The following is a 21,268-nucleotide window of genomic DNA, read 5'->3' as shown; positions in this document are numbered from 1 at the left end:
TGGATTAGTGAATGGCTTTCTGATAGGAAACAGAGAGTAGTATTAAATGGGGCAATGTCTGAGTGGAAGGAAGTGGTTAGTGGGTACCCCAAGGATCAGTGCTAGGACCTCTTCTTTTCTTGGTGTACATTAACGATTTAGATATAGGAATTAGTAGCAAAGTATCAAAGTTTGCAGATGATACTAAGATAGCATGTGCAGTACAGGGTGAAAAGGACAATTACAGAATACAACGAGACCTGGACAGGCTGATAGCATGGGCAGACAGGTGGCAGATGGAGTTTAATTCTAAAAGTGTCAGGTTATGCATTTAGGTAAAGACAACACAAACTTTAGCTATGAGATGGAGGGATGTTGGCTAGAGGCAGTAGAGGAAGGAAAGGATTTAGGAGTAGTGATAGACAGGACTATGAAATTTTCAAAGCAATGTTTAGAAGCAAGAAATAGGGCAAATAGGATCCTGGGTTTTATAAATAGAAATGTTAGTTATAAAAGTAAGGAAGTGGTGCGTAGCTTATATAATTCCTATGTTAGGCCCCATTTAGAGTATTGCATACAGGCCTGGTCACCCCATTATAGGCAGGATATCAACATGTTAGAAGCAGTTCAGAGAAGAGCAACTAGGATGATACCAGCATTAAAGCGCCTGGAGTATAGAGATAGATTAAAGGAATTAAACATGTTTTCATTTGAGAGGAGATGTATAAGAGGATATGATAGAGTTATTTAAAATGTTCTCAGATACAAACTACATAGATGTGAGATCTTTCTTTACCTTAGAGGAGGGAAGTAGGACTAGAAATCATGGCAGGAAGATTAGAAAGCAAGGCTGCAGGTTAGATATAAGAAAATATTTCTTTAGTCATAGGGTGGTAGACTTCTGGAATACATGGCCAGAGAGGGTTGTAAATAGCACTAGTTTGACAATGTTTAAAAACAGATTAGATAAGCACTTAAATTTATTAGATTTATAATTATGTATAGCACTGCATGATAGTTTTTATAAGAAATTTACTATAGTTAAACAAGACATGATCCCCATGTATGGGGATCACAGATTGTAGAGAAATTCGCTGCATGACTTAGCCCTGTTAATGGGCCAAATATTTAGAATTAGTATATAATGCATTGTGTACTTGTAAGTGTATCTTTAAGTACTGATGACGAGGTCACTGTGCGACTGATACAGGATAACCTAGATGGGCCCTGGTGGCCCTTTGTTATCCTATTATTTATGTTATATGTTATGTTATATGTCCTTGCAACCATTAAGAAAAGCACTTACGACCACATATTCTCAACAGAGTAAATATATAGTCAGACAGTCAGCTCTCGATTAATGCGAGGGTTACGTTCCTGAAGACATCAAGTTATTCAAAATCACGTTTTTCAAAAAGAATTTTCCCATACAAAAAGTCTGCCTATTTTGGAGATTTTGTTACTCAAACCTTAAAGAAAAAAAGTATTAATGCATCACTAGATCATGGAAACCATAAAAACATACTTTCTCACCTGCACATCTTTCTTCTCCAAAAAATTTGAAAATTATTACTCAACAGAATTTGTCATATGATTTTATATGCCTGGAACATTATCCCACATTCATACATTTATTATTAATATGTCTAACAAACAAAACCATAAGTATAATTTGCTGTGGTTGGAAGTATTGTTTGTTTACCATCACCTCAGGTGGTTGAGCCATGCAGTTCAAACCACGCTGCCTCACTATTCCCACAGCCAACATGGAAAATTTTATAAAGAGAACCAAGCTTATTACTGCTGCAGAGCATAATTTATTAATAGACTTGGTGAGTCAGGAAAAAGTGCTTTTAAATAAAAAAAAAAAAAAAAAAAAGCACAGATGGCTGTATAGTGTGGCCTTAACATGGGGAAAGAATAACAACCTTCAACTGTGCAGGCTATGGAAATCCATAAGTATCCATAAATGGATACTTATAAAGCAATAAGGGCATACAACTGATTGTAAGCTAAGTAGAGTTCTGACAGAAAACTTAGGAGATGGAGATGAAGTGATTGAAGCTGGTGGCAGCAATGTTGCTATTCCTTAGATCTTTTCGTTCATGCTACTTACAAGTTTCGTGGATTCCACCCCTGGGTTTGGTTCCAGTCAATTTTTTGTAAAGTAGGCTATTTGAATGATGACCTATATGTTTTTATGTTTCTAAAGGCAATTAGTTAACAAAAAAATTAATAATAATAGGTATTTAGGCAGAATTTATGCAAAGGTAATGATGATCTTGGTTCACCTTCGTAGCAAAGGTAAATCCTGCCTGATCGTTGCCTAACCAAGCTGCGGGAAGGCAGCATTTGCTTTGAGAATACTGATTCCTCCCAAATGCTATCCTTCAACTGACAAAAGTGGAAGGTATAGTTTAAGAATCCAGCCGAGGATATCTCAGAGTGGTTCCTCCCAGAAGCAACATGGGTGCGCGTGACATCATCACGTCCAGTTAACCCACGTTAAATCAAGTAAATCATGTTATTTAATCTTACCTCCTTTAATATCAAGTCATGTTAAACTGAAATAGCATTATTCAAACTCACGTTAATTGAGAGTTGACAGTATAAGGTTTTCATTATGAAATAGGTATATAAAAGAAGTAGTTTGGTGGTTCATTATTATTTCACATTATGTTTACCTTTACATATTATATTTCCTTCAAGTTTTTTAATTTATCTTTAAAGTATATTTCCTTTTATGGTGTGACCCTGATCATACTTGCATTGTGTCTGTAATACCTTAGAACAGACAAGAGTCACAACACCAATGGGATTGATTCTACAATATGGCTGAGGTCTCCTACTCTTAGTACATGGGTGCATTCCAAGAATGAAGGAAATATGCAAGGATTACCAAAAGTCTACAGGATCTTAAAATAAGAAAATGAGTTACATTTTGGTAATTGTGATAGATATGTAGTATATAAATATATTTAGTCTCTTAAAAAGTCATCTTTAATATTTCCTACATAGAGATGCTTATGTGACTGTGTTGCTTGGAGTGAACAACCTGCATTTAATAATGCATGTTGGTGCATGGCTGGTCTTTGCCTCATATTTTCTATGAATTTAAATGTTTGTCTATCTAAATGTTCAATGCGAGGATTGATAGCTAGACTTAGAAATATTTCCTGTACTTGTTGCAATAAGGGTCCGCCGTGGTACAGTGGAACCATGCGTGCTTTGGCATCCTAGGGGTCTCCAAGCGCACGGGTTCGAATCCTGTCCACGGTCTGAGTGTAGGTTGGGCTTCCTCATTCAGGGCAACGGTTTCCTAGCGGGTGGGCTTTAAGATAGGAGGTACCCTAAAAAGTATCCCCTTTTGCCCATAAATTTCCGTGAAAAGTCCAAATGGTAAAAAAAAAAAGTATAAATTTTCTATTAATTGTTGCAGTAAATATTAGTTTTGAAATTGTTGCAGTAAGTACAAATTTAATTAAAAAAGAATCCCTTTTCAAGTGCTTCTGGAACTTTTCTACAAAGAAGTTTTACATGTAAAGAACTGGACAGATATGATAAAAAAAAAAAAAAAAATGTTATTAGTGAATTTGATCTACATTGAAGGAAGGAGTTTTGTTAGATCAATGCCAATAAATTTGCAAATATAAAGCAGAACCCAGACTCAGGTCATGACAGACATGTATAGTATTAAGGAATCTTTAACAAACATGGTAGTTATCATCACCATCATCATCAACTTATCCCTTTTGAACTTTCAAATGTGAACCAAGGAAAGCTTACTAAGGAGTGACAAGTTTTCTTACAAGTTAGCCTTTTCTCCTTCGAGAGATGTATTTAAGAGATTAAGTATTTAAGTGGTATAGGGGTTACAACAAGAGCGACATGAGCAAAGTTCTTCGGATCAGCAGCCAGAATATAAATAAATATAATAGGTTTAAGCTTTAGAAATTCAGGGTTATAAAAGCAATGGGGAGGAATTGGTTCTCTAACAGAGTGGTTGATGAATGGAATGGACTCAGTGATCATGTTGTTAGGGTTCAGTCAAAAGGAAGCTTTAAAAAGACTAGATAAATTTATGGATAGGGAAGATAGATGGAATTAATGATTAGCTTTGCTCATACATGGACTGTCATGTGTAGGCCTGACAGCCTCTTGCAGCTTCCTTCACTTTCTTATGTTCTTAAGTTTCTAAGTTCATGCACTCCTCTGGGGCTTTTTTTGAATATACATACTACATGTATTCCTTAGCCTCTAGCTTGTAAAAGGAAAATAATCTAGTTTAAGATTTGAACCACATGAACAAACTTTTTGTCTATTTTAAATAGAATATGATAAATATAGCTATTCAATCTTGAATACCAATTGTTATATAGGTACTAAATGTATAATTAAACAGTAATTACATGTTCATGTATTTCTTATTTCTTGTGTACATTTAAGACTTTAATCTTGCTTTAGATTAATTTCTTACATGATGCATTTTTTTCCCTAAAACATCTTTCTATACTATGTACTCTTATACACATTGGCAATGTCAAATATCTCTTTATTTACAGGTATCCTTCAAAACAATTCATGCACTCAAGGATGCACTGACTATCGTTGCTTTAGATGACCACTAGTGATTTCTCAATCCCCTGTGGAAGAAAGAAGCTGTTAGATACTAAGACTGATACAGAAATAATAAATAAATAAGAATTCCAAAAAATGCTTTACCCACTGCCAGCTTTAGCAATTATCATGTCTGGGATTACTTAAAAAAAACTTATTTTAGTTACTAATGGTCATAAAGATAAAGCATGATTGTAAAAACATCAATACAACAGAATATGGAAGATATATCTATGTTTTTATTCCTGTGGTCCCATAACATTTGCAGATTAATTATTGGTAAGAGAAGGTACACCTTACAGCACTTCAGAGATACTGGAGGATAAAAAATAATAATAAGAAAAAAAAAAAAAAAAAAAAAAAAAAAAATCTGCCTTCATAAGGAAAAACAAGGATGAAACCCTTTCTTTTAAGTAAGGGTAAAGTTGTCTGCTACATTGATAACTATTTTAGTTGCTCCTTCAGCTTCAGATTTAGAGGCACATGTAAAATATGCTATGTAGGTGTTCAACTTTGCAGGTCTTACTGTTAATGTCAAAAACTCAGTGTTGATTCCTACCAAGGAAGTAGAATTTCTTGGTACTTCTCTTAATTCTGTGACAATGTCTGCTTCACTACCTTTATGTTGTCAGGAGAGCATAAAAAAACGAACAAAAAAACAGAGCTTATGTTTGCTGAAGAAAAACTCAATCTTAAACGACTTGGCTATTTTCACTGGTCTTGCCATGGCCTCAGATGCAGCAGTGCCTCTAGTTCCTCTGAGATACAAATACCTTGAGATTATTAGGAAAAGGAAACTCTTTCAGGACATAGGCAACTAACTACAGGTTGCACCTCCCATGGAAAATTCCGAACTATAGGTGGTCCCCAAAACACCCTCTATATACTTACCCTGCATTATACAAGTGTAGCTGTAACATTGGTTTGATATATGATAGTTGTACATGAAAATATACATGCAGAAGTATATAGAAAAACATGTCGTAAATTAAGTTCAGCATGGAAAATTTTTGCCTGCGCCATTATCGTCTTGGCCGGACACAAGGACATTACCAGCACACTGAAACTTAAACCACTGTATGAGAGCACTGTCTAAATCACTGCTTTTACCCTTAAGTGTTCTACGAACCTCCATGTTCTTCTTGCTCTCACACTCACTGTAAAACTTGAGAAGTTGATTCTTCTGCTTTTTTATATCATAGATGGTTGATGAGCCAATGTTGTACCGTTGGCATAGGCTCCGCACTGAAACACCTTTATCTATCTTCCTCAATAAGTCCACTTTCTGTTGCACTGATAGTGTCATATGTTTGCGCTTTTTCTTTGGTTCACACACAAAATTATCACCTGGTTGCTTGGAAGCCATGTTTAGGGACAAATATTACAGAAAAAAATGTTTATGCACCTGGGGGGGTGGTGCTTGCAATGAGCGGCAGCATGGTACTGATCCAAATTTGACTCAGAATGCCCGGGCTCCAAAACACAGTAAAGCACTGCCGCGTCCTAGCGCCGATCAGGCAAATTACTCTGGCCAATTCAAAAATTCCGGCAAACAAAAATTTTGCCAGATTACAGGTGTTGCCGGATGAAAGAATAACGGATTAAGGAGGTTCAACCTGTACAAGGCTGTTATTACTTTAGATAGCCATGCAATAGACATGATAAAATGGTAGATTGATAATATTGACATTCAAACCAAATCTCTAGCCTTCTGTCCTCCGGAACTGAAGATTCACATTCACATGCCTTAGAGGCTGGGGAGCCAAAGTTGGTGACATTATGACAGGTGGTCATTGGGCTCATGAGGAGATGAACCACATAAATTGTCTGGAGATAAAGACCACTCTTTTGGGCTTATAATCTCTCTGTCAACAATGCACACAGAATCACATTCACCTTCAGTCTGATAACACCACAGTGGTCACTTTTATAGACCAATGTGGCAGTATAAAAATTTCCTGTAATTCATTAAGAGAACAAAGTTTTGATTGGGCTCAACTAAGAGGAATCACCTTGTCAGCAAATTATGTTAAAGGAGTTGACAATGCTGAGGCAGACATTGAATCCAGGGTCAGGATCTTAGATACTGAATGGATGCTCAAACCTTGTGTTTTCAGAAGGTTATGTAAATTAAAGCTATAGGACAGCAGTTTGAGGGATTAGAACGGTCACCTTTTTTTCAGGAACAGGCTATATGCTGGCAAAGTTCCAGAATGAAGGAAAGGTGGAAGTTCATAGTTGTAGTTGAAAGAGTTTGGCCAGGCAAAGTGCAAGCATGGAAGCACAGTTTCTGAGAACAATAGGAGGGGCATCAGGTCCATAACCACAAGCCTTCCAAGAGTTTAAGCCAGTGAGGGCATGGAACTTCAATTTGAAGGCATGAATTATCCAAGGTGGAATTGTTAGTAAAGATTTGACATAAGAATTCAGCTTTAGAGACAGACGTGATGGTAGTTATGCCATCAGGATGAAATAAAGGAGGGAAAGATGAAGAAGTAATGTTATTGGAGATGTTTTTGGCCAGATGCTATAAGTCTCAAGGGGAATTAGTTTGAAAGATTTTGACATTTTCTACTTATGAAGGAGTGCTTGGCAAGTTGATGAACACACTTGGCATGATTCCAGGAAGAAATATAAAGTATATGAGACTCATGTGATGGCAACCTCAAGTACATCTTGTGGGCAACCTCTCTATCATGTATAGCATGAGAACAGGCTGTGTTAAACCAAGGTTTAGGTTGAAAAAAAAGAGTGAGGAATGTACACCTCCATGCCAGACACTATCCACTCTGTTATGCGTTCAACACAGAGACTGATCTCTGACACGGAAACAGTAATAATTCCAGGGAAAATCAGCATAATACTTCCTCAGGTAACCCAACTGGCAGAGGAAAAGTGCCTGAGTCACCTCTGTTTTGGGGGATCCTGAGGAGGGATTGGAAAAATAGGACAAGATATAGAAATAAGTTTGTGATTGGAGGAGCCCAATGATGATAGGGTAACTGGATAAACAGAAGGATTAGAGGTAAGAAAAAGGTCAAGAATGTTGGCTGTATCTCCAAGTCAATCAGGAATACGAGCACGGTGTTGCACCAGTTGCTCTAAATCATGGAGGATAGCAAAGTTGAAGGCTAGTTCACCAGGATGGTCAGTGAAGGGAAAGGAAAGCCAAAGCTGGTGGTGAACATGGAAACCTCCAAGGATGGAGATCTCTGCAAAATGGTGGAGAGACAGAATGTGCTCCACTTTGGAAGTTAAATAGTCAAAGAATTTACTATAGTCAGAGGAGTTACAGGAGAGATACACAGCAAAGAAAAGTTTTGTTAGAGAGTGACTATTGAGTTGAAGCCAGATGGTGAAAAACTCAGAATATTTGAGAGCGAGGGCACGAGAGCAAGTTAAGTAGTTGCACACATAGATGCAACATCCAATTTTGGAACGAAAATGAGGATATAGAAAGTAGGAGGGGACAGAAAAGGGGCTACTGTCAGTTGTAATTAATAAAAATATTTCTTAACTACTATAATGACAAAGTGTAACAGATGTTAAACAAAGAATCCACCTAGGGCTAACTGACTACATTAATGATAATGCTGCCACCATCTGGTATATTCTGTGTGCCATGACGCTTGCCACCAAAAGTTATCTAATATTCTTGACTATAATCAAACACTATGCTAATTTTTCTTTATGTACATTTCTCTTGATGTTACTAGTATCACTATGTCATTCATCGTGTAGCATCCCCAAAAATCTATCCCTGCATACATTGTACCTAATCACTCTGACCATTTCATCTATGTGTATAGTAAATAGGCAACACAATGGAGCACTGATGTACTCCTAAAGTGACTTCTGCTATAGCGAATCTTCCTTATGTATGCATACATGGCTTGTATTATGCATAGCATTATTTTGCCACACCCACATGACTTCAATATCTTGACTACTTAACTATATTTCCACGTGGCACTCTGTCATACACTTTAATGAAGTCTACAAACATGTATAATCTTTCTTAAAGTAAGGAAGGTCACTCAGAGTCATTACCTGTTCCACACATCTGCACCCCTGTTGGGCCCCTGCCTGAGAGAGAGAGAGAGAGAGAGAGAGAGAGAGAGAGAGAGAGAGAGAGAGAGAGAGAGAGAGAGAGAGAAAATTTAATTTAATAATTTCTATTTGGTCTTAGTAGGATACACAGTGACTGTAATATACATGTATATTTATTATACTGAGAATTAAGGAATCTGTTGAGCCGAAGCTCCATTACGGATCATTTGGAGGGAAAAGAAAAGAAAAGAAAAAAATATATATGTATTTATATATATATATATATATATATATATATATATATATATATATATATATATATATATATATAACTTTCGTTAAGCGAACCGATTATAACAAGTTTAACCCCTGATTTGAACTTCCATTGAGAGTAAGCAAAGCGAGAGTGCATCATAGTACAGTAAAAGGTTTAATGAAAGTAAACATTATGAAGTTAAACATTTAGGTAGTTTAATTTAAGTCATTATAATGTACACTAATGTATGTATGTACGTAACTTTATAATGTTGATGATCTTAACTTTATGAAGGGAGGGAGAGTGAAACGGGAAATACACTAACCGGCAACCTGTGGAATGTAAACAAAGTGCGCATCATGGTACTGCATACAAAACTTATGTACCACATTTCCACAGGGCTTTCCATTTTATCCATTGTAGAGTCACGAGTTCTGGTGGTTCTTTTAGCTTGCAAAGATGAGGTCTCACTAGCCTTTTTAATAGAGTCTCTTGACTTGAAAATAGTAGACAGTAGATGGAGTCAAGCCATGGTGGGAAGGAATGCAGGCTTATTCGGACCGTGGCTGATTCGGACCATGGCTAATTCGGACCGGATTCGGACCTAAGTCTTGGCTGATTCGGACCATGTATTAGGCTGATTCGGATCATGTTTTGAATTATCCGAACACTTACAAACAGTAATGTGTGGACAGTAGAGAACTGGTCAGTTTTTGGGCGCAGCATAAGGACAAACAATGACGTGGAAGGATGGCATCACAAATTAAACAGAAGTGCTAAAAAAGGTAACCTTCCCTTCTATTTATTGATAAGTTTGCTATACTGGAGGCGAAGGAAATACCTAATCACATAAAACTCGTAAAAGAAGGAAAATTAAAAAGGTATCAGAGAAATCGGGTGAAGGAGATACAAGGTCGTATAATACAAGTATGGAAGGAATATAATGATAAGAATATAACAACTGGCCAGTTACTCAAGAAGTGTGCATATATCTATGTGTAAGTGAAATTGTAGGCCTAGACTAAGACTTAGAGTATTCCTAATAAATGCATTAAATGTAATTTTTCAATAAAATGTAATTTTACCTTTTCTTATTCAATTAATATCCTCTCGGTAACAAGTGTTGGAATTATGCAAAGTCCCCCCTGGAAAAGGTCCGAATCAGCCAGGACAATAAGGTCGAGGTCCGAATCAGCCAGGACATCGAGGTCCGAAAGAGCCAGAAAAAGGGCCGAATCAGCTTGGTCCGAATCAGCCACGGTCCGAATAAGCCTGTTTCCGGTGGGAAGCAATGTTATTAGTTTTCTGGCCTTTCTCTTGTCTGTGAATAATACCCAGCTTCACTTCGAGAGTAAGAGACTTCCTGGTCTTCTTAGGAACGTTAGGCCACATTGCAGGGTGTTTTGGTGGTAAGTTGAACTAAGGAAGATGAGCTGCTGGTGACGCTGTTATGTTTTGACTGGGCAGTGAGTGGTGTGTGTCATCTTGATCTTGATCTTGATGCTAAAGGTGACATAATTTCTTCTGAGTCAGGCCTTTGTATCGGCAGAGCCTGTGTTGTCCACGAGAGGCTTGATCTTGATCTTTATTCTACAGGTGTCTCAGGATTTCTCCTGAGGCAGGCCTTAGTACCAGCAGCTCCTGATGTATTCAAAAGCCTGTCAGCTTGCATGATACAGTGGAGCTTTCAAATTTGGAAAAAAATTACCTGGATAAAACTTAGTTAAAGCGAGTTTGGTGTTCGTTAAACGAGCAGATGGTAGTAAAATGAAACCTTCGTTATAGCGAAATTTCGTTGAGTGAACCTTCGTTAAACGGGGGTTGCCTGTATATATATATATATATATATATATATATATATATATATATATATATATATATATATATATATAGCTAAAAGACCTACATTGAAAACGAGTAAAAGCTACAATACACGAAGATATACATAAATACACAAGCATACATATACATACACAAAACCATATGCATACCCATAATTATGCATGCGCACGTGCCAATCTATACTCACACATACATATTAAGGGCACCGTCCGGTGAGGTTTTTGAAAAATTGAAAATAAAGAGGTATGTGGGTATTTTTCTTTTTTACTGATAGATGTTCATTACATGATGTTAGTTTAGTAGTTACAAGAGAATTGGCCCATAAATAACTGCATGAAAAAATATAAAAATCAATTTTAAAAAATATATATTTTTCCTATAAACTTTGCTGCTACAGGGCATATTTCAATTTTGCCAGTGTGGATATGAAGTATGTCATATACCAAAACCTTTCACATCATAGAATTTTTTTTTTTTTTTTTTTTGATGGCCATTATGAATTTTTCATTTTTTTTTCATTTTTTTTTTATATAAAATTATATTGTGGCACTTATAAAAAAAATCCATATTCTCTGAGGTGAAAATATAGCAGCTTCATTGAGTTTCAAAATGATACCTCAAGATTGAAAATCCGTTGAGAAATCTGGGAAAAGATACAATTTGAATGATAAAAAGTGGAAACTGAGAAAAAAGCAAAAAAACTCAGAGATGTCATTTCTGTCCTCTATGACCCTGTACATTTCTTTGGGTTGGATATTTGGTGCTCATACACCACCATGTGCATCATATATCCTTTTTAGGCATGTTCAGAATATCATGTACGCCTCATATGGCACCTCGCCGCCCCTGCAGTGATTGTAGTTATTAGTCACTCGAAGGTGAGGGTGTCTCCCATCCATGTATGGTCGTTACAACTTGTAATTTCCACTTGCACCGTTTGTTTAGATATTGTAAGGCAAAAAAGACAGGTAAAATAGGCTGGATTGTGGCTTGCAAGGTTAGAAATAACGGGCGAGATACTCAATAGATCCTCCTCCCATCGCAGTCACATGGACACTAAAATGGAAAGGGAGAGGGTGTGTTCCTGTGTATGCCATAATACTGAGTTGCCAGCACCCATCTTTCCTTACCAAAGAAACCACTTTCCATGGCAATTTTCCGTGCTTATTATCATCATTTATAGCACAGAGAGTGGGAAGGAGGAAGCCCTGGGCTGTAGTGGGCATGGCAGGGGCCCTTTAAAGTTTAAATATCCCATGTATTTTATCGTATTTCCTCAATATACTCCATCACTATGTTCCCATATGTTTGGGGATGGTCTGGTGGTGTTTTGGAGATTTAATTAATTTATTTATTATTTATTTTTTCAGATTTTTCGATATCATGGCCACCGGACGGTCCCCTTAAGTATACACATACACAAGGAAATATAATTTCACTTATATATACATACACATACAAGGAAATATACACTCACCCATACACACATACACATGCACACACACACGTACACGCACATGCACACGCTCAATGGAGAACGGACGTGCCTCCTGCGCAAGAGCGGCATCTAACTAACACTCCACACGCTAAACAATGTGCTTGAGTGAGAATAGTTATTGCTATTGAGGGGCGATCAGAGCGAGTGAATGAGTGTACAGAGTGAACGTAGCCTGGTGGCGTGTACATGGGAGTGATCGGAAGTGTGAGAACCTCCACACTCCAAACGACAGAGCGGGAACCACACAAAGGCCAGCCATAGCAGCCGCCAACGCATCCAACCACACACACGTAGCTACCAGGCCTGGCCCCCACTGACCACACACCCACATGTTCCCAGGAAGAGTAAGAAAAAATGGATAGACCGGTAAGAAATAAATTACCAAATTCAAAATATGTTGAGGCCCAGGGAGCAAAGCCGAAAGTGGCCAGTCAAAGCATGAGTCCAGCTTCAACAGGGGCAACATTGCAAGGTAGATTGGTAATGTTGGAGAAGAGATTTGAGGAATTAGTGAAGGAATTAAAAGTTCAGAGGAGTGAGGAGGAGCAGGATAGAGAATTCCAAAGGCTTTGAAGGAAAGAGTTAAGAGACTGGAGGAAAATGAAAACGATTGGTGGATGAGAATGCACACTTGAGAGTGGAGGTTGAAAAATACAAGAGACGGTTGGAGGAGAAAATGGATAGAGTAGTAAAGGAGAAAGATGACTTTAAGGAAATGATTAGTGAGCAGAATGAAAGGTTTGAAAGGGAATGGGAACTGAAGAAAACACAATGGACTGAGTCGAGGGAAGCAGAGATGGTTGGATTACAAGAAATAATTAAAGATCAGTTGAAGGAAGACAAAAAAGAAAGGTCCAAGGAACTGGTTAATGTAATGAAGAATAAGGAAACATTGATAAGGAAATAGCAGAAAAGAAGAAGAGTGTGTTAATATTTGGGATGAAAGAACAAAATATAACATATAAGCCTAAGAGAATTAAGGAAGAATTAAAACGGTAAGAGATCTGTTCAAAAATCTAAATGATGATGAAAAAAAGACCTACAAGAAGAAGTGGAAGAGATCCATAGACTGGGTCCGTATAAGGAGGAGTGAGCAGACCGATTAAAGTAGTACTGAAGTCACAACAATCTGGAGGATATCCTATATAGAACATCAAAGTTAAGAGAGATAGAAGGTTGTAAAGAGGTGTTTGTGAGAAAGAATAGAAATGAGGAAGAGAGGAGAAGATATAAGGAATTGGTGGAAGAGGCGAGAAGGAAAAATGATGAGCGGTCTGAGGAGGAAAGAGAAAAGTTTTTGGAGAGTTATAGGAGAGAGAGTCAGAAAGTGGTATGTGGAAAGAAGGAATACGGAGGAACCCCTAGAGGGAGCAGTGGGTGGACCGTAATGTATACTAATATAGATGGGATACTGTCAAGTAGATTGGAATTGCAAGACTATATGATGGTGGAGAAGCCTGATATAGTGTGTTTGACTGAGACAAAATTGCATGAAAAACAAAGATAAATTTGGATAATAAATATAATATATGGAGAAAGGATAGAGAGTAAAGGTGGAGGAGGAGTTATGATTATGACGAAGAAATAAATAAATGTGGATAAGGTTTGGTATGGGAAGAACAACGCAGAAGTGATAAGCATAAGGATAAAAAGTGATGGAAAAGAATTAATAATCATGGTGACCTATGTACCTCCTAAAACAAATTCTTGGACATTAAGGAATACGACAATATGATCAAGGATACTTTACAGAGTTTGGAAAGTGTATTATCTGGAAAAAGAAAGGTGATACTAGTAGGAGATTTTAATTGTAAGGAGGTGGATTGGGAAAATCTAGTAAGTGGTGTTGGAGAGGAAGCATGGGGAGAGAGATTTCTTAATCTAATGATGGAAAATATGATGGAACAGAGGGTGAAGGAAAATACTAGATATAGAGGAGATGATGAACCGGCTAGACTGGATTTGGTGTTAACAAGAGAAGTGTACCTATGTGGAGATATACAATACAAGTGTCCTTTGGGAAAGAGTGATCATGTGGTTATGGAAATGCAGATAGCAACAACACAGCGAAGGAAGGACGAGACATACAGGAGTGGTAGATTGAATTATAGAAAGATGGACACAGAAAGTTTGAAAAATTATTTCAGAAAATTAGATTGGGAGGAGATGTTACAAATCAGAGAAGTGCAAAAGAAATATGAGATTTTTATGAAATATTATAAAGAAGGAGTTATGAAATTTGTACCAAAGTATAAACCGAGAGAGGAAGGAAGAAAGGATTGGTTTAATGCAACTTGTGTTAAGGCTAAGGAAAAGAGAGATGTGGCTTGGAAAAGATGGAAAAGAGCAGGAATATACTAAATAAGGAGAATTATAGAGTGGCAAGAAATGAGTATGTGAGGGTAAGGAGGAGGAAGAAAGAAAATTTGAAAAGATATTGTAGACAAGAGTAAGGAACATCCAAAATTGTTTTACAGGTTCATAAATGGTAAACTTAAAAGAGAGAGTCCATTGAAAGATTAAAAGGAGAGCAAGGGATAGTAGATGACCCTAAGAATATAGCGGAATTGCTAAATAATAGGTTTCAGCAAGTATTTACTGAAGAAACAATGTTTGTAAAGCCTCAGAATGTACAAGGAAATGTGCACATGGATGACATTAAGATACCTAAAAGGAGTTATATAAAATGTTGGAGGAACTTAAAGATGATAAAGCGATGGGACCAGATGAAGTTTCAGGAAAATTATTGAAGGAGTGTAGAGAAGAATTGATTGATCCATTATATGATATTATAAGGTGTTCATTAGAAACAGGGAAGTACCAGTAGAGTGGAAGAGAGCTGAAGTGGTGCCCATTTATAAGGGAGGCAGTAAGGAAGAGCCTCTTAACTATAGACCTGTGTCTCTAACAAGTGTGGTCGGTAAGATTTGTGAGAGGGTGATAAAGAAATATTGGATACGGTTCCTGGAGGATCATAAGTTATTATCGGATCATCAATTTGGCTTCAGGAAAGGGAGGTCATGTGTAACAAATCTACTGAGCTTTTATTCAAGAGTGGTTGACAAAATACAAGAGAGAGAGGATGGATGGACTGTGTATATTTGGATTTAAAGAAAGCTTTTGACAAGGTACCTCACATGAGACTGTTATGGAAATTAGAGATTTATGGAGGACTGAAAGGAAAAGTGTTAAAGTGGATGGAAAACTACTTGAGATGGAGGGAGATGAGAACGGTAATAAGGGATGCAAAGTCGGACTGGTTGGTGGTGGAGAGTGGAGTCCCACAAGGCTCAGTGCTGGCACCAATACTTTTCCTTGTATATATTAATGACATGCCAGAGGAGTAAACAGTTATATTAATTTGTTTGCGGATGATGCGAAGTTGTGTAGGTGTGTGAAGAGTGAAGAAGATTGTGAAATTTTACAGGCAGACCTGGATAAGATTTGGGAGTGGAGCAAGAGGTGGCAAATGGAATTTAATCTGAGCAAAAGTCATGTGATGGAGATGGGAAGAGTGGAAGACGGCCAAGAGGGTCATATAAGATGGGTGAAGAAGTAGTGTTGAAAAAGGTGGAAAAGGAAAAGGATTTGGGAGTGATAATACAAGACCATGGGCAGTTTGAGGCTCATATTGATAAGATGTTTGGAGAAACGTATAATTTGATAAAAATATTGGATTAGCCTTCCATTATATGGATAAAGATATGATGAAGAAATTAATTAGTATGGTAATTAGACCAAGATTGGAATATGCTGGAGTGGTTTGGTCCCCTTATAAAAAGAAGCATATAAGGAAGTTGGAGAGATTGCAGAGAATGGCAACAAAATGGTTCCGGAATTGGCAGAAATGACCTATGAGGAGAGATTAAAAGAAATGAATTTGCTTACCTTGGAACAAAGAAGAGAAAGAGGAGATTTAATACAGGTTTATAAACTGTTGAATGGACTGGATGAAGTGGATAATGAGCAAATGATGTTGAGAGAGGAAAACTTAAATAGAACTACAAGATCGCATAGTAAAAAGATAGCCAAGGAATATGCTTGAAGGATGTGAAGAAATATAGTTTTCCACAAAGATGTGTGGGGGTGTGGAATGGTTTGAGTGAGGAGGTGGTGTCAGCAAGGAGTGTGCATAGTTTTAAAGGAAAGTTGGATGTGTAGATATGGAGACGGGGCCACACGAGTATGATACCCAGGCCCTGTAAAATTACAACTAGGTGAACACAACTAGGTGAATACACACACACACACACACACGCTGAGAGAAGATGGCTCATCTCCGGCTGCGGACGGGAAGAAGAAAAATACCTATGGTGTTACAGGGCCCGGGTAACTCTAAGTTAGTGTCCTGTTAATGTCCTACTGTCGCTTAATGTTGAAAGTGAGGGATATGGAGAGTGATCCCTGAGAGGAGAGTGTATGCGGTGATTGTTTTGGCCGTAATCAGCTGACGATAACAAAAATGGCATCTACACAAGCCAGAGACTTTGAAGGTTTTATAACTACGCCAAAAGGACTGGAGAAACTAGATATGGATGGAAGAATCCAGGCACTGGAAAGTAAGTTTTTAAACATTTTGTCCATAGAAGAAAAACTGGATAGAGTTCTAGCCGAGAATGATTCGTTCAAAAAAGAGATCTATTTGTTAACGTTAGCAAATAAAGAGCTATTGAAGTAAAAAGTAGAGATGGAGAAAGAAAACCAACAACTAAGGAAACAATGTGAAGAGATGAAGGCTAAACTCATGGAAATGGAGATGAAAATATCCGAAAGATGTGAACCATGAACATCAGGAGGTACAAAAGATTGTTTAGGGAGATAGTAAAAAAAGCAGGAAGAGGAAAATAAAGGGATTACGCAGAGGGAAATGGTAAAGGCACTAAAGGAAAATGAGTATGTGGTGAGAGATATTGCTGAAAAGAAAAAATGTGTGATCATAATAGGATTGAGGGAAGAAACTAACAGGAACTGGCAGGACAGGAGGGATTAGGAAAATGACAGGATTAAGTCTTTACTGAACAAGATCTCTGTGGAAGAAGAGGACCTATATGCTGAGGTAAAAGAAAGTGTGAGATTGGGAGCTTTTGAGGAAGGCAAGAATAGACCATTAAAATTGAAATTAAAGTCTCAGTTGTCAGCGGAGGCCTTGTTGAGGAGGGCTTGGAAACTTAAGGACTCTGAGGAAACCAAAACAATTTACATAAGAAGAAATATGTCACAAGATGAGCGAATGAAAATGAAGGAGCTTGTAACTGAAGTGAAGGAGAGGAATGACGAAAGAACAGAGGAGGAAAAGACCAAGTTTTTGGAGGATGAGAAATGGGAGGCTAAAGAAGTGGTGGATAAAACAGACGGAATAGGCATTACATGGAAGAATGAGACTAGGAATGGAATAAAAGTGACTTACACGAACATAGATGGATTTCTGTCTAAGAGGCTAGAATGTATGGATTACCTAAGAAATAACGAACCGGACATAATGTGTGTAGTGGAAACAAAGCTAAGGCCGAAATAAAGCTAGACTGGTTTGTTGTAAAACACTACAAAGTATGGAGAAATGATAGAAAAATAAAGGAGGTGGTGGTATAATGGTTCTTACTAAGGAAGATCTGATAGTGAAGGAGGTGAACTATAGTAAGAGAAATGAGGAAGTGATAAGTATGCTTATAACAGATGGCAAGAGGGACATTAATATTATAACAGTATACATACCACCCAGAACCAGTGCTTGGGAATATGAACAGTACCAAATGGTGATGAGAAATACTCTAGACAGAATGAAGCAAGAACTCATCAGAAAGGATAGAGTGATGATAGTTGGAGACTTTAATTGCAAAGAAATAGTGTGGGAAGACTACGAAGTGGTGAACGGTGGTGAGTGGGCAGAAGAATTGTTAAAGGTAGCAACAAATAACTTGATGACACAGTGGGTGAGATCACCAACAAGGTGCAGGGACAAGATGTTGCAGCAAGGTTGGATTTGGTATTTACCAGGGAATCTCTAAAAGAGGAAATTGAACATGAATGTCCCTTGGGAAAAGCGATCATGATGTCCTAAGCTTTGAGCTGGATACGGAATTAAGCACGAATAAGATTGTGGAACGCAGGGAGGAAAAATTAAATTATACTAGGGCAAATTATAACCATATAAGGGAGTTCTTTAATGAAATTGACTGGTCCGTGGTATACCAGGAAAGGGATATGCAATTGAAATACGATAAATTTATGGATTTGTATAACTCTGCTGTGAAAAGTTTGTGCCATATCACAGAAAGAGGACTTTAAATAATAAACAGTGGTTTAATAGAAATTGTGAAGAAGCAAAAAAGAACAAAGAAAAGGCATGGAAGAAACTTAAGAAAACAGTGATGTATTATCAAGAGAAGTCTACAAAACAGCAAGGAATAGATATGTTGAAGTAAGGAGAACAGCACAGAAGGAATATGAACAGAGGGTGGTGGAAAACTGTGATAGTGACCCAAAATGTTTTACAAATTCATAAATGGAAAACTAAATAAAAGGGAGGCAATAGAAAAGGTAAAAACGGGGAAGTAAGAAGATGCTGGAGATATAGCTGAAATTTTGAACGACAACTTTTGCAAAGTGTTTACAAAGGAGGAGCATTTTATGGGAGGAAGGCCTACGGAAATAAAGCAAATGCAGGACATCATGGTTACTAAGGAAGATGTAAGGAAAATTATAAGCAATCTGGATATTAATAAATCAATGGGGCCTGATGGCATATCTGGGAGGTTGCTAAATGAATGTAAGGATCAATTGTTGAACCCTGTATTTGATATTGTGGAAACCTCCATACGAACAGGATTAGTCCCGAAAGAGTGGAAAAGAGCTGACATTGTGCCTATATATAAGAATGGTAGTAGAATGGAACCGCTAAATTATAGACCAGTATCGTTGACTAGTATATTGTGCAAGGTATGTGAAGAAGTAATTAAAGCTAAGTGGAGTGAGTATCTAGAAAGTGAAAACATTCTGAGTGAAAGGCAGTTTGGTTTCAGAAAAGGAAGATCGTGTATCCAATTTATTATGTTTTTATTCAAGAGTGACTGACATACTACAACATAGAGAGGGATGGGTGGATGCTATCTACCTGGACTTGAGAAAGGCCTTTGATAAAGTACCACACAATAGACTGATGTGGAAACTAAAGATGATTGGAGGAGTAAATGATAAACTAGCAAAATGGATGGAAAATTACTTAATGGGAAGAGAAATGAGAACAGTGGTGAGAGGAAGGAAGTCCGAGTGGAAGAAGGTAACCAGTGGAGTTCCACAAGGGTCAGTGCTGGGTCCCATCATGTTTTTGATTTATGTTAATGATATGCCAGTAGGAATTGACAGTTACATGAACATGTTTGCAGACGATACTAAAATTATGAGGAGAGTAAAGAATGTGGAAGATTGTAACAAGTTACAGGAAGATCTTGATAAAATATATAAGTGGAGTAAGGAGTGGCAGATGGAATTTAATATAGACAAGACCCATGTTATGAAAATGGGAAGAAGTAGATACAGACCAAACAGGGATTACAGGCTGGGTGATGAGAAAATTAAAGAGACCAATGAGGAGAAAGACTTAGGAGTAACTGTGCAAAACACTTTGTCACTGGAGAAACACATTAACAAGATTTTTGAAAAAACATAGATATGTGCTATTGAGTGAACCGGGCGTCAGAGAGATGAGATACGTCGGTGAGCTTCCTCGTGTTTGGAGGTATGCGTCCTCAAAACCTACCATTATACTGCCATCATGCACTGTAGACATTGTCATGCTGCCTCCTCGTCCCTGCTAACATGAATGCTTCCTGTATTTAACATATCTGAACTTTAGAGTTTCTGCTGCCTTCAGCTAGGTGTAGCGAAACTGAGCCTCAACTCCGCTAATATGAACGAGCGTAATTTCATTACTTACTCTTACCATTTCAGTTGTTTTTGGTAACTGTTATATTGTGGTAGTGAAAACTTTGTATGACATAAATAAGAATTTTCCAATTGCTTTGTTATAAGGAAAAACAAGTACATATTACTCGGAAAATATATGCACCACGAAAGGCAACACTCCATCATGATATCTGGTGTCTATTTTTAGCCACAAACACTCCCAAACAGCAAAACATGACACATTGTTTTTCTTTCAACTCAGGAACGATATTATGCATGTGTCCAACTCGGACTGGTGAGAAACGAGGAAGCGAATAAACTAGTCACATAAGGCTTTGCTAAGTCGCTAACCTTAGCACAAAACATCTGACAATTAATACCACTTCCAGTCAGTTCTGGGAGGAATGACTGTCATTTTCATTTGTTTCACATCATTTAAGAGTGGTTAAGCAAAAAAAAAAAAAAAAAAATCCATGATGTGGCCAGCACTGGCAAAATCACAAAGTCTCAGATCTGCTGATGCTGTACGGGTTAAGAAGATTTTTTGGAAAACATACAACATGCTTCAAAATATTGGCCTTGCATTCCACTACCTAGATGAAGGAATGATGAAGAAGATATTATGTACCTTAATAAGACCCCAGTTAGAATATGCAGCTTGTGCCTGGTCACCGCATATGAAGAAAAATGTGAAGAAGGTGGAAAGGGTACAGAGGCTGGCAACAAGGATGGTACCAGGACTCAGGGAGTTAGACTATGAGGAAAGACTGAGGAAGCTGGGGCTGACCACATTAGAAGAGAGAAGAACAAGAGGAGACATGATAACTATGTATAAATTGGTGAACAAGATTGACATACTGGACAGAGAGTTGATAAAGGTGACCACAAGTAATCATCTGAGGACATGGGAAAAAAGCTAATAAAGGACATCTGTCTAAATGATGTGAGAAAATACAGTTTCCCGCATCGTAGCATTGATAAGTGGAATAAACTGAGCAGTGATGTCGTTGACGTGTGTGTCAATCAGATGAAAGAGAGATATGACAGGAATGGACAAGGAGACAGGTCACAGAGAGCTTAGCTCGGCCCTGTAATACACAAATAGGTAAAACACACACACACAC

General features: G+C 37.6%; 1 protein-coding gene across 1 annotated transcript in view; it reads right to left on the bottom strand.

Annotated features, from left to right (window-relative positions):
- Positions 1–4,384: 4,384 nt before the first annotated feature.
- LOC123519279 (mitochondrial ribonuclease P protein 1 homolog) overlaps positions 4,385–21,268 on the bottom strand; it is a 246,532-nt gene continuing 229,648 nt past the window's right edge. The window contains exons 6-7 of the mRNA XM_045280429.1: positions 8,647–8,682; positions 4,385–4,622 (exon numbers count right to left, since the gene is read on the bottom strand). Of these exons, the coding sequence (XP_045136364.1) occupies positions 4,604–4,622; positions 8,647–8,682 (55 nt within the window). The 3' untranslated portion in view covers positions 4,385–4,603. The remainder of the gene's footprint in view (positions 4,623–8,646; positions 8,683–21,268) is intronic.

Source organism: Portunus trituberculatus, chromosome 45, assembly GCF_017591435.1.
Source record: "Portunus trituberculatus isolate SZX2019 chromosome 45, ASM1759143v1, whole genome shotgun sequence".
In the NCBI taxonomy this organism is placed as follows: Eukaryota; Metazoa; Arthropoda; class Malacostraca; order Decapoda; family Portunidae; genus Portunus; species Portunus trituberculatus.
The sequence above is the reverse complement of the archived record's forward strand: the minus strand, read 5'-3'. Positions and strand labels throughout refer to the sequence as shown.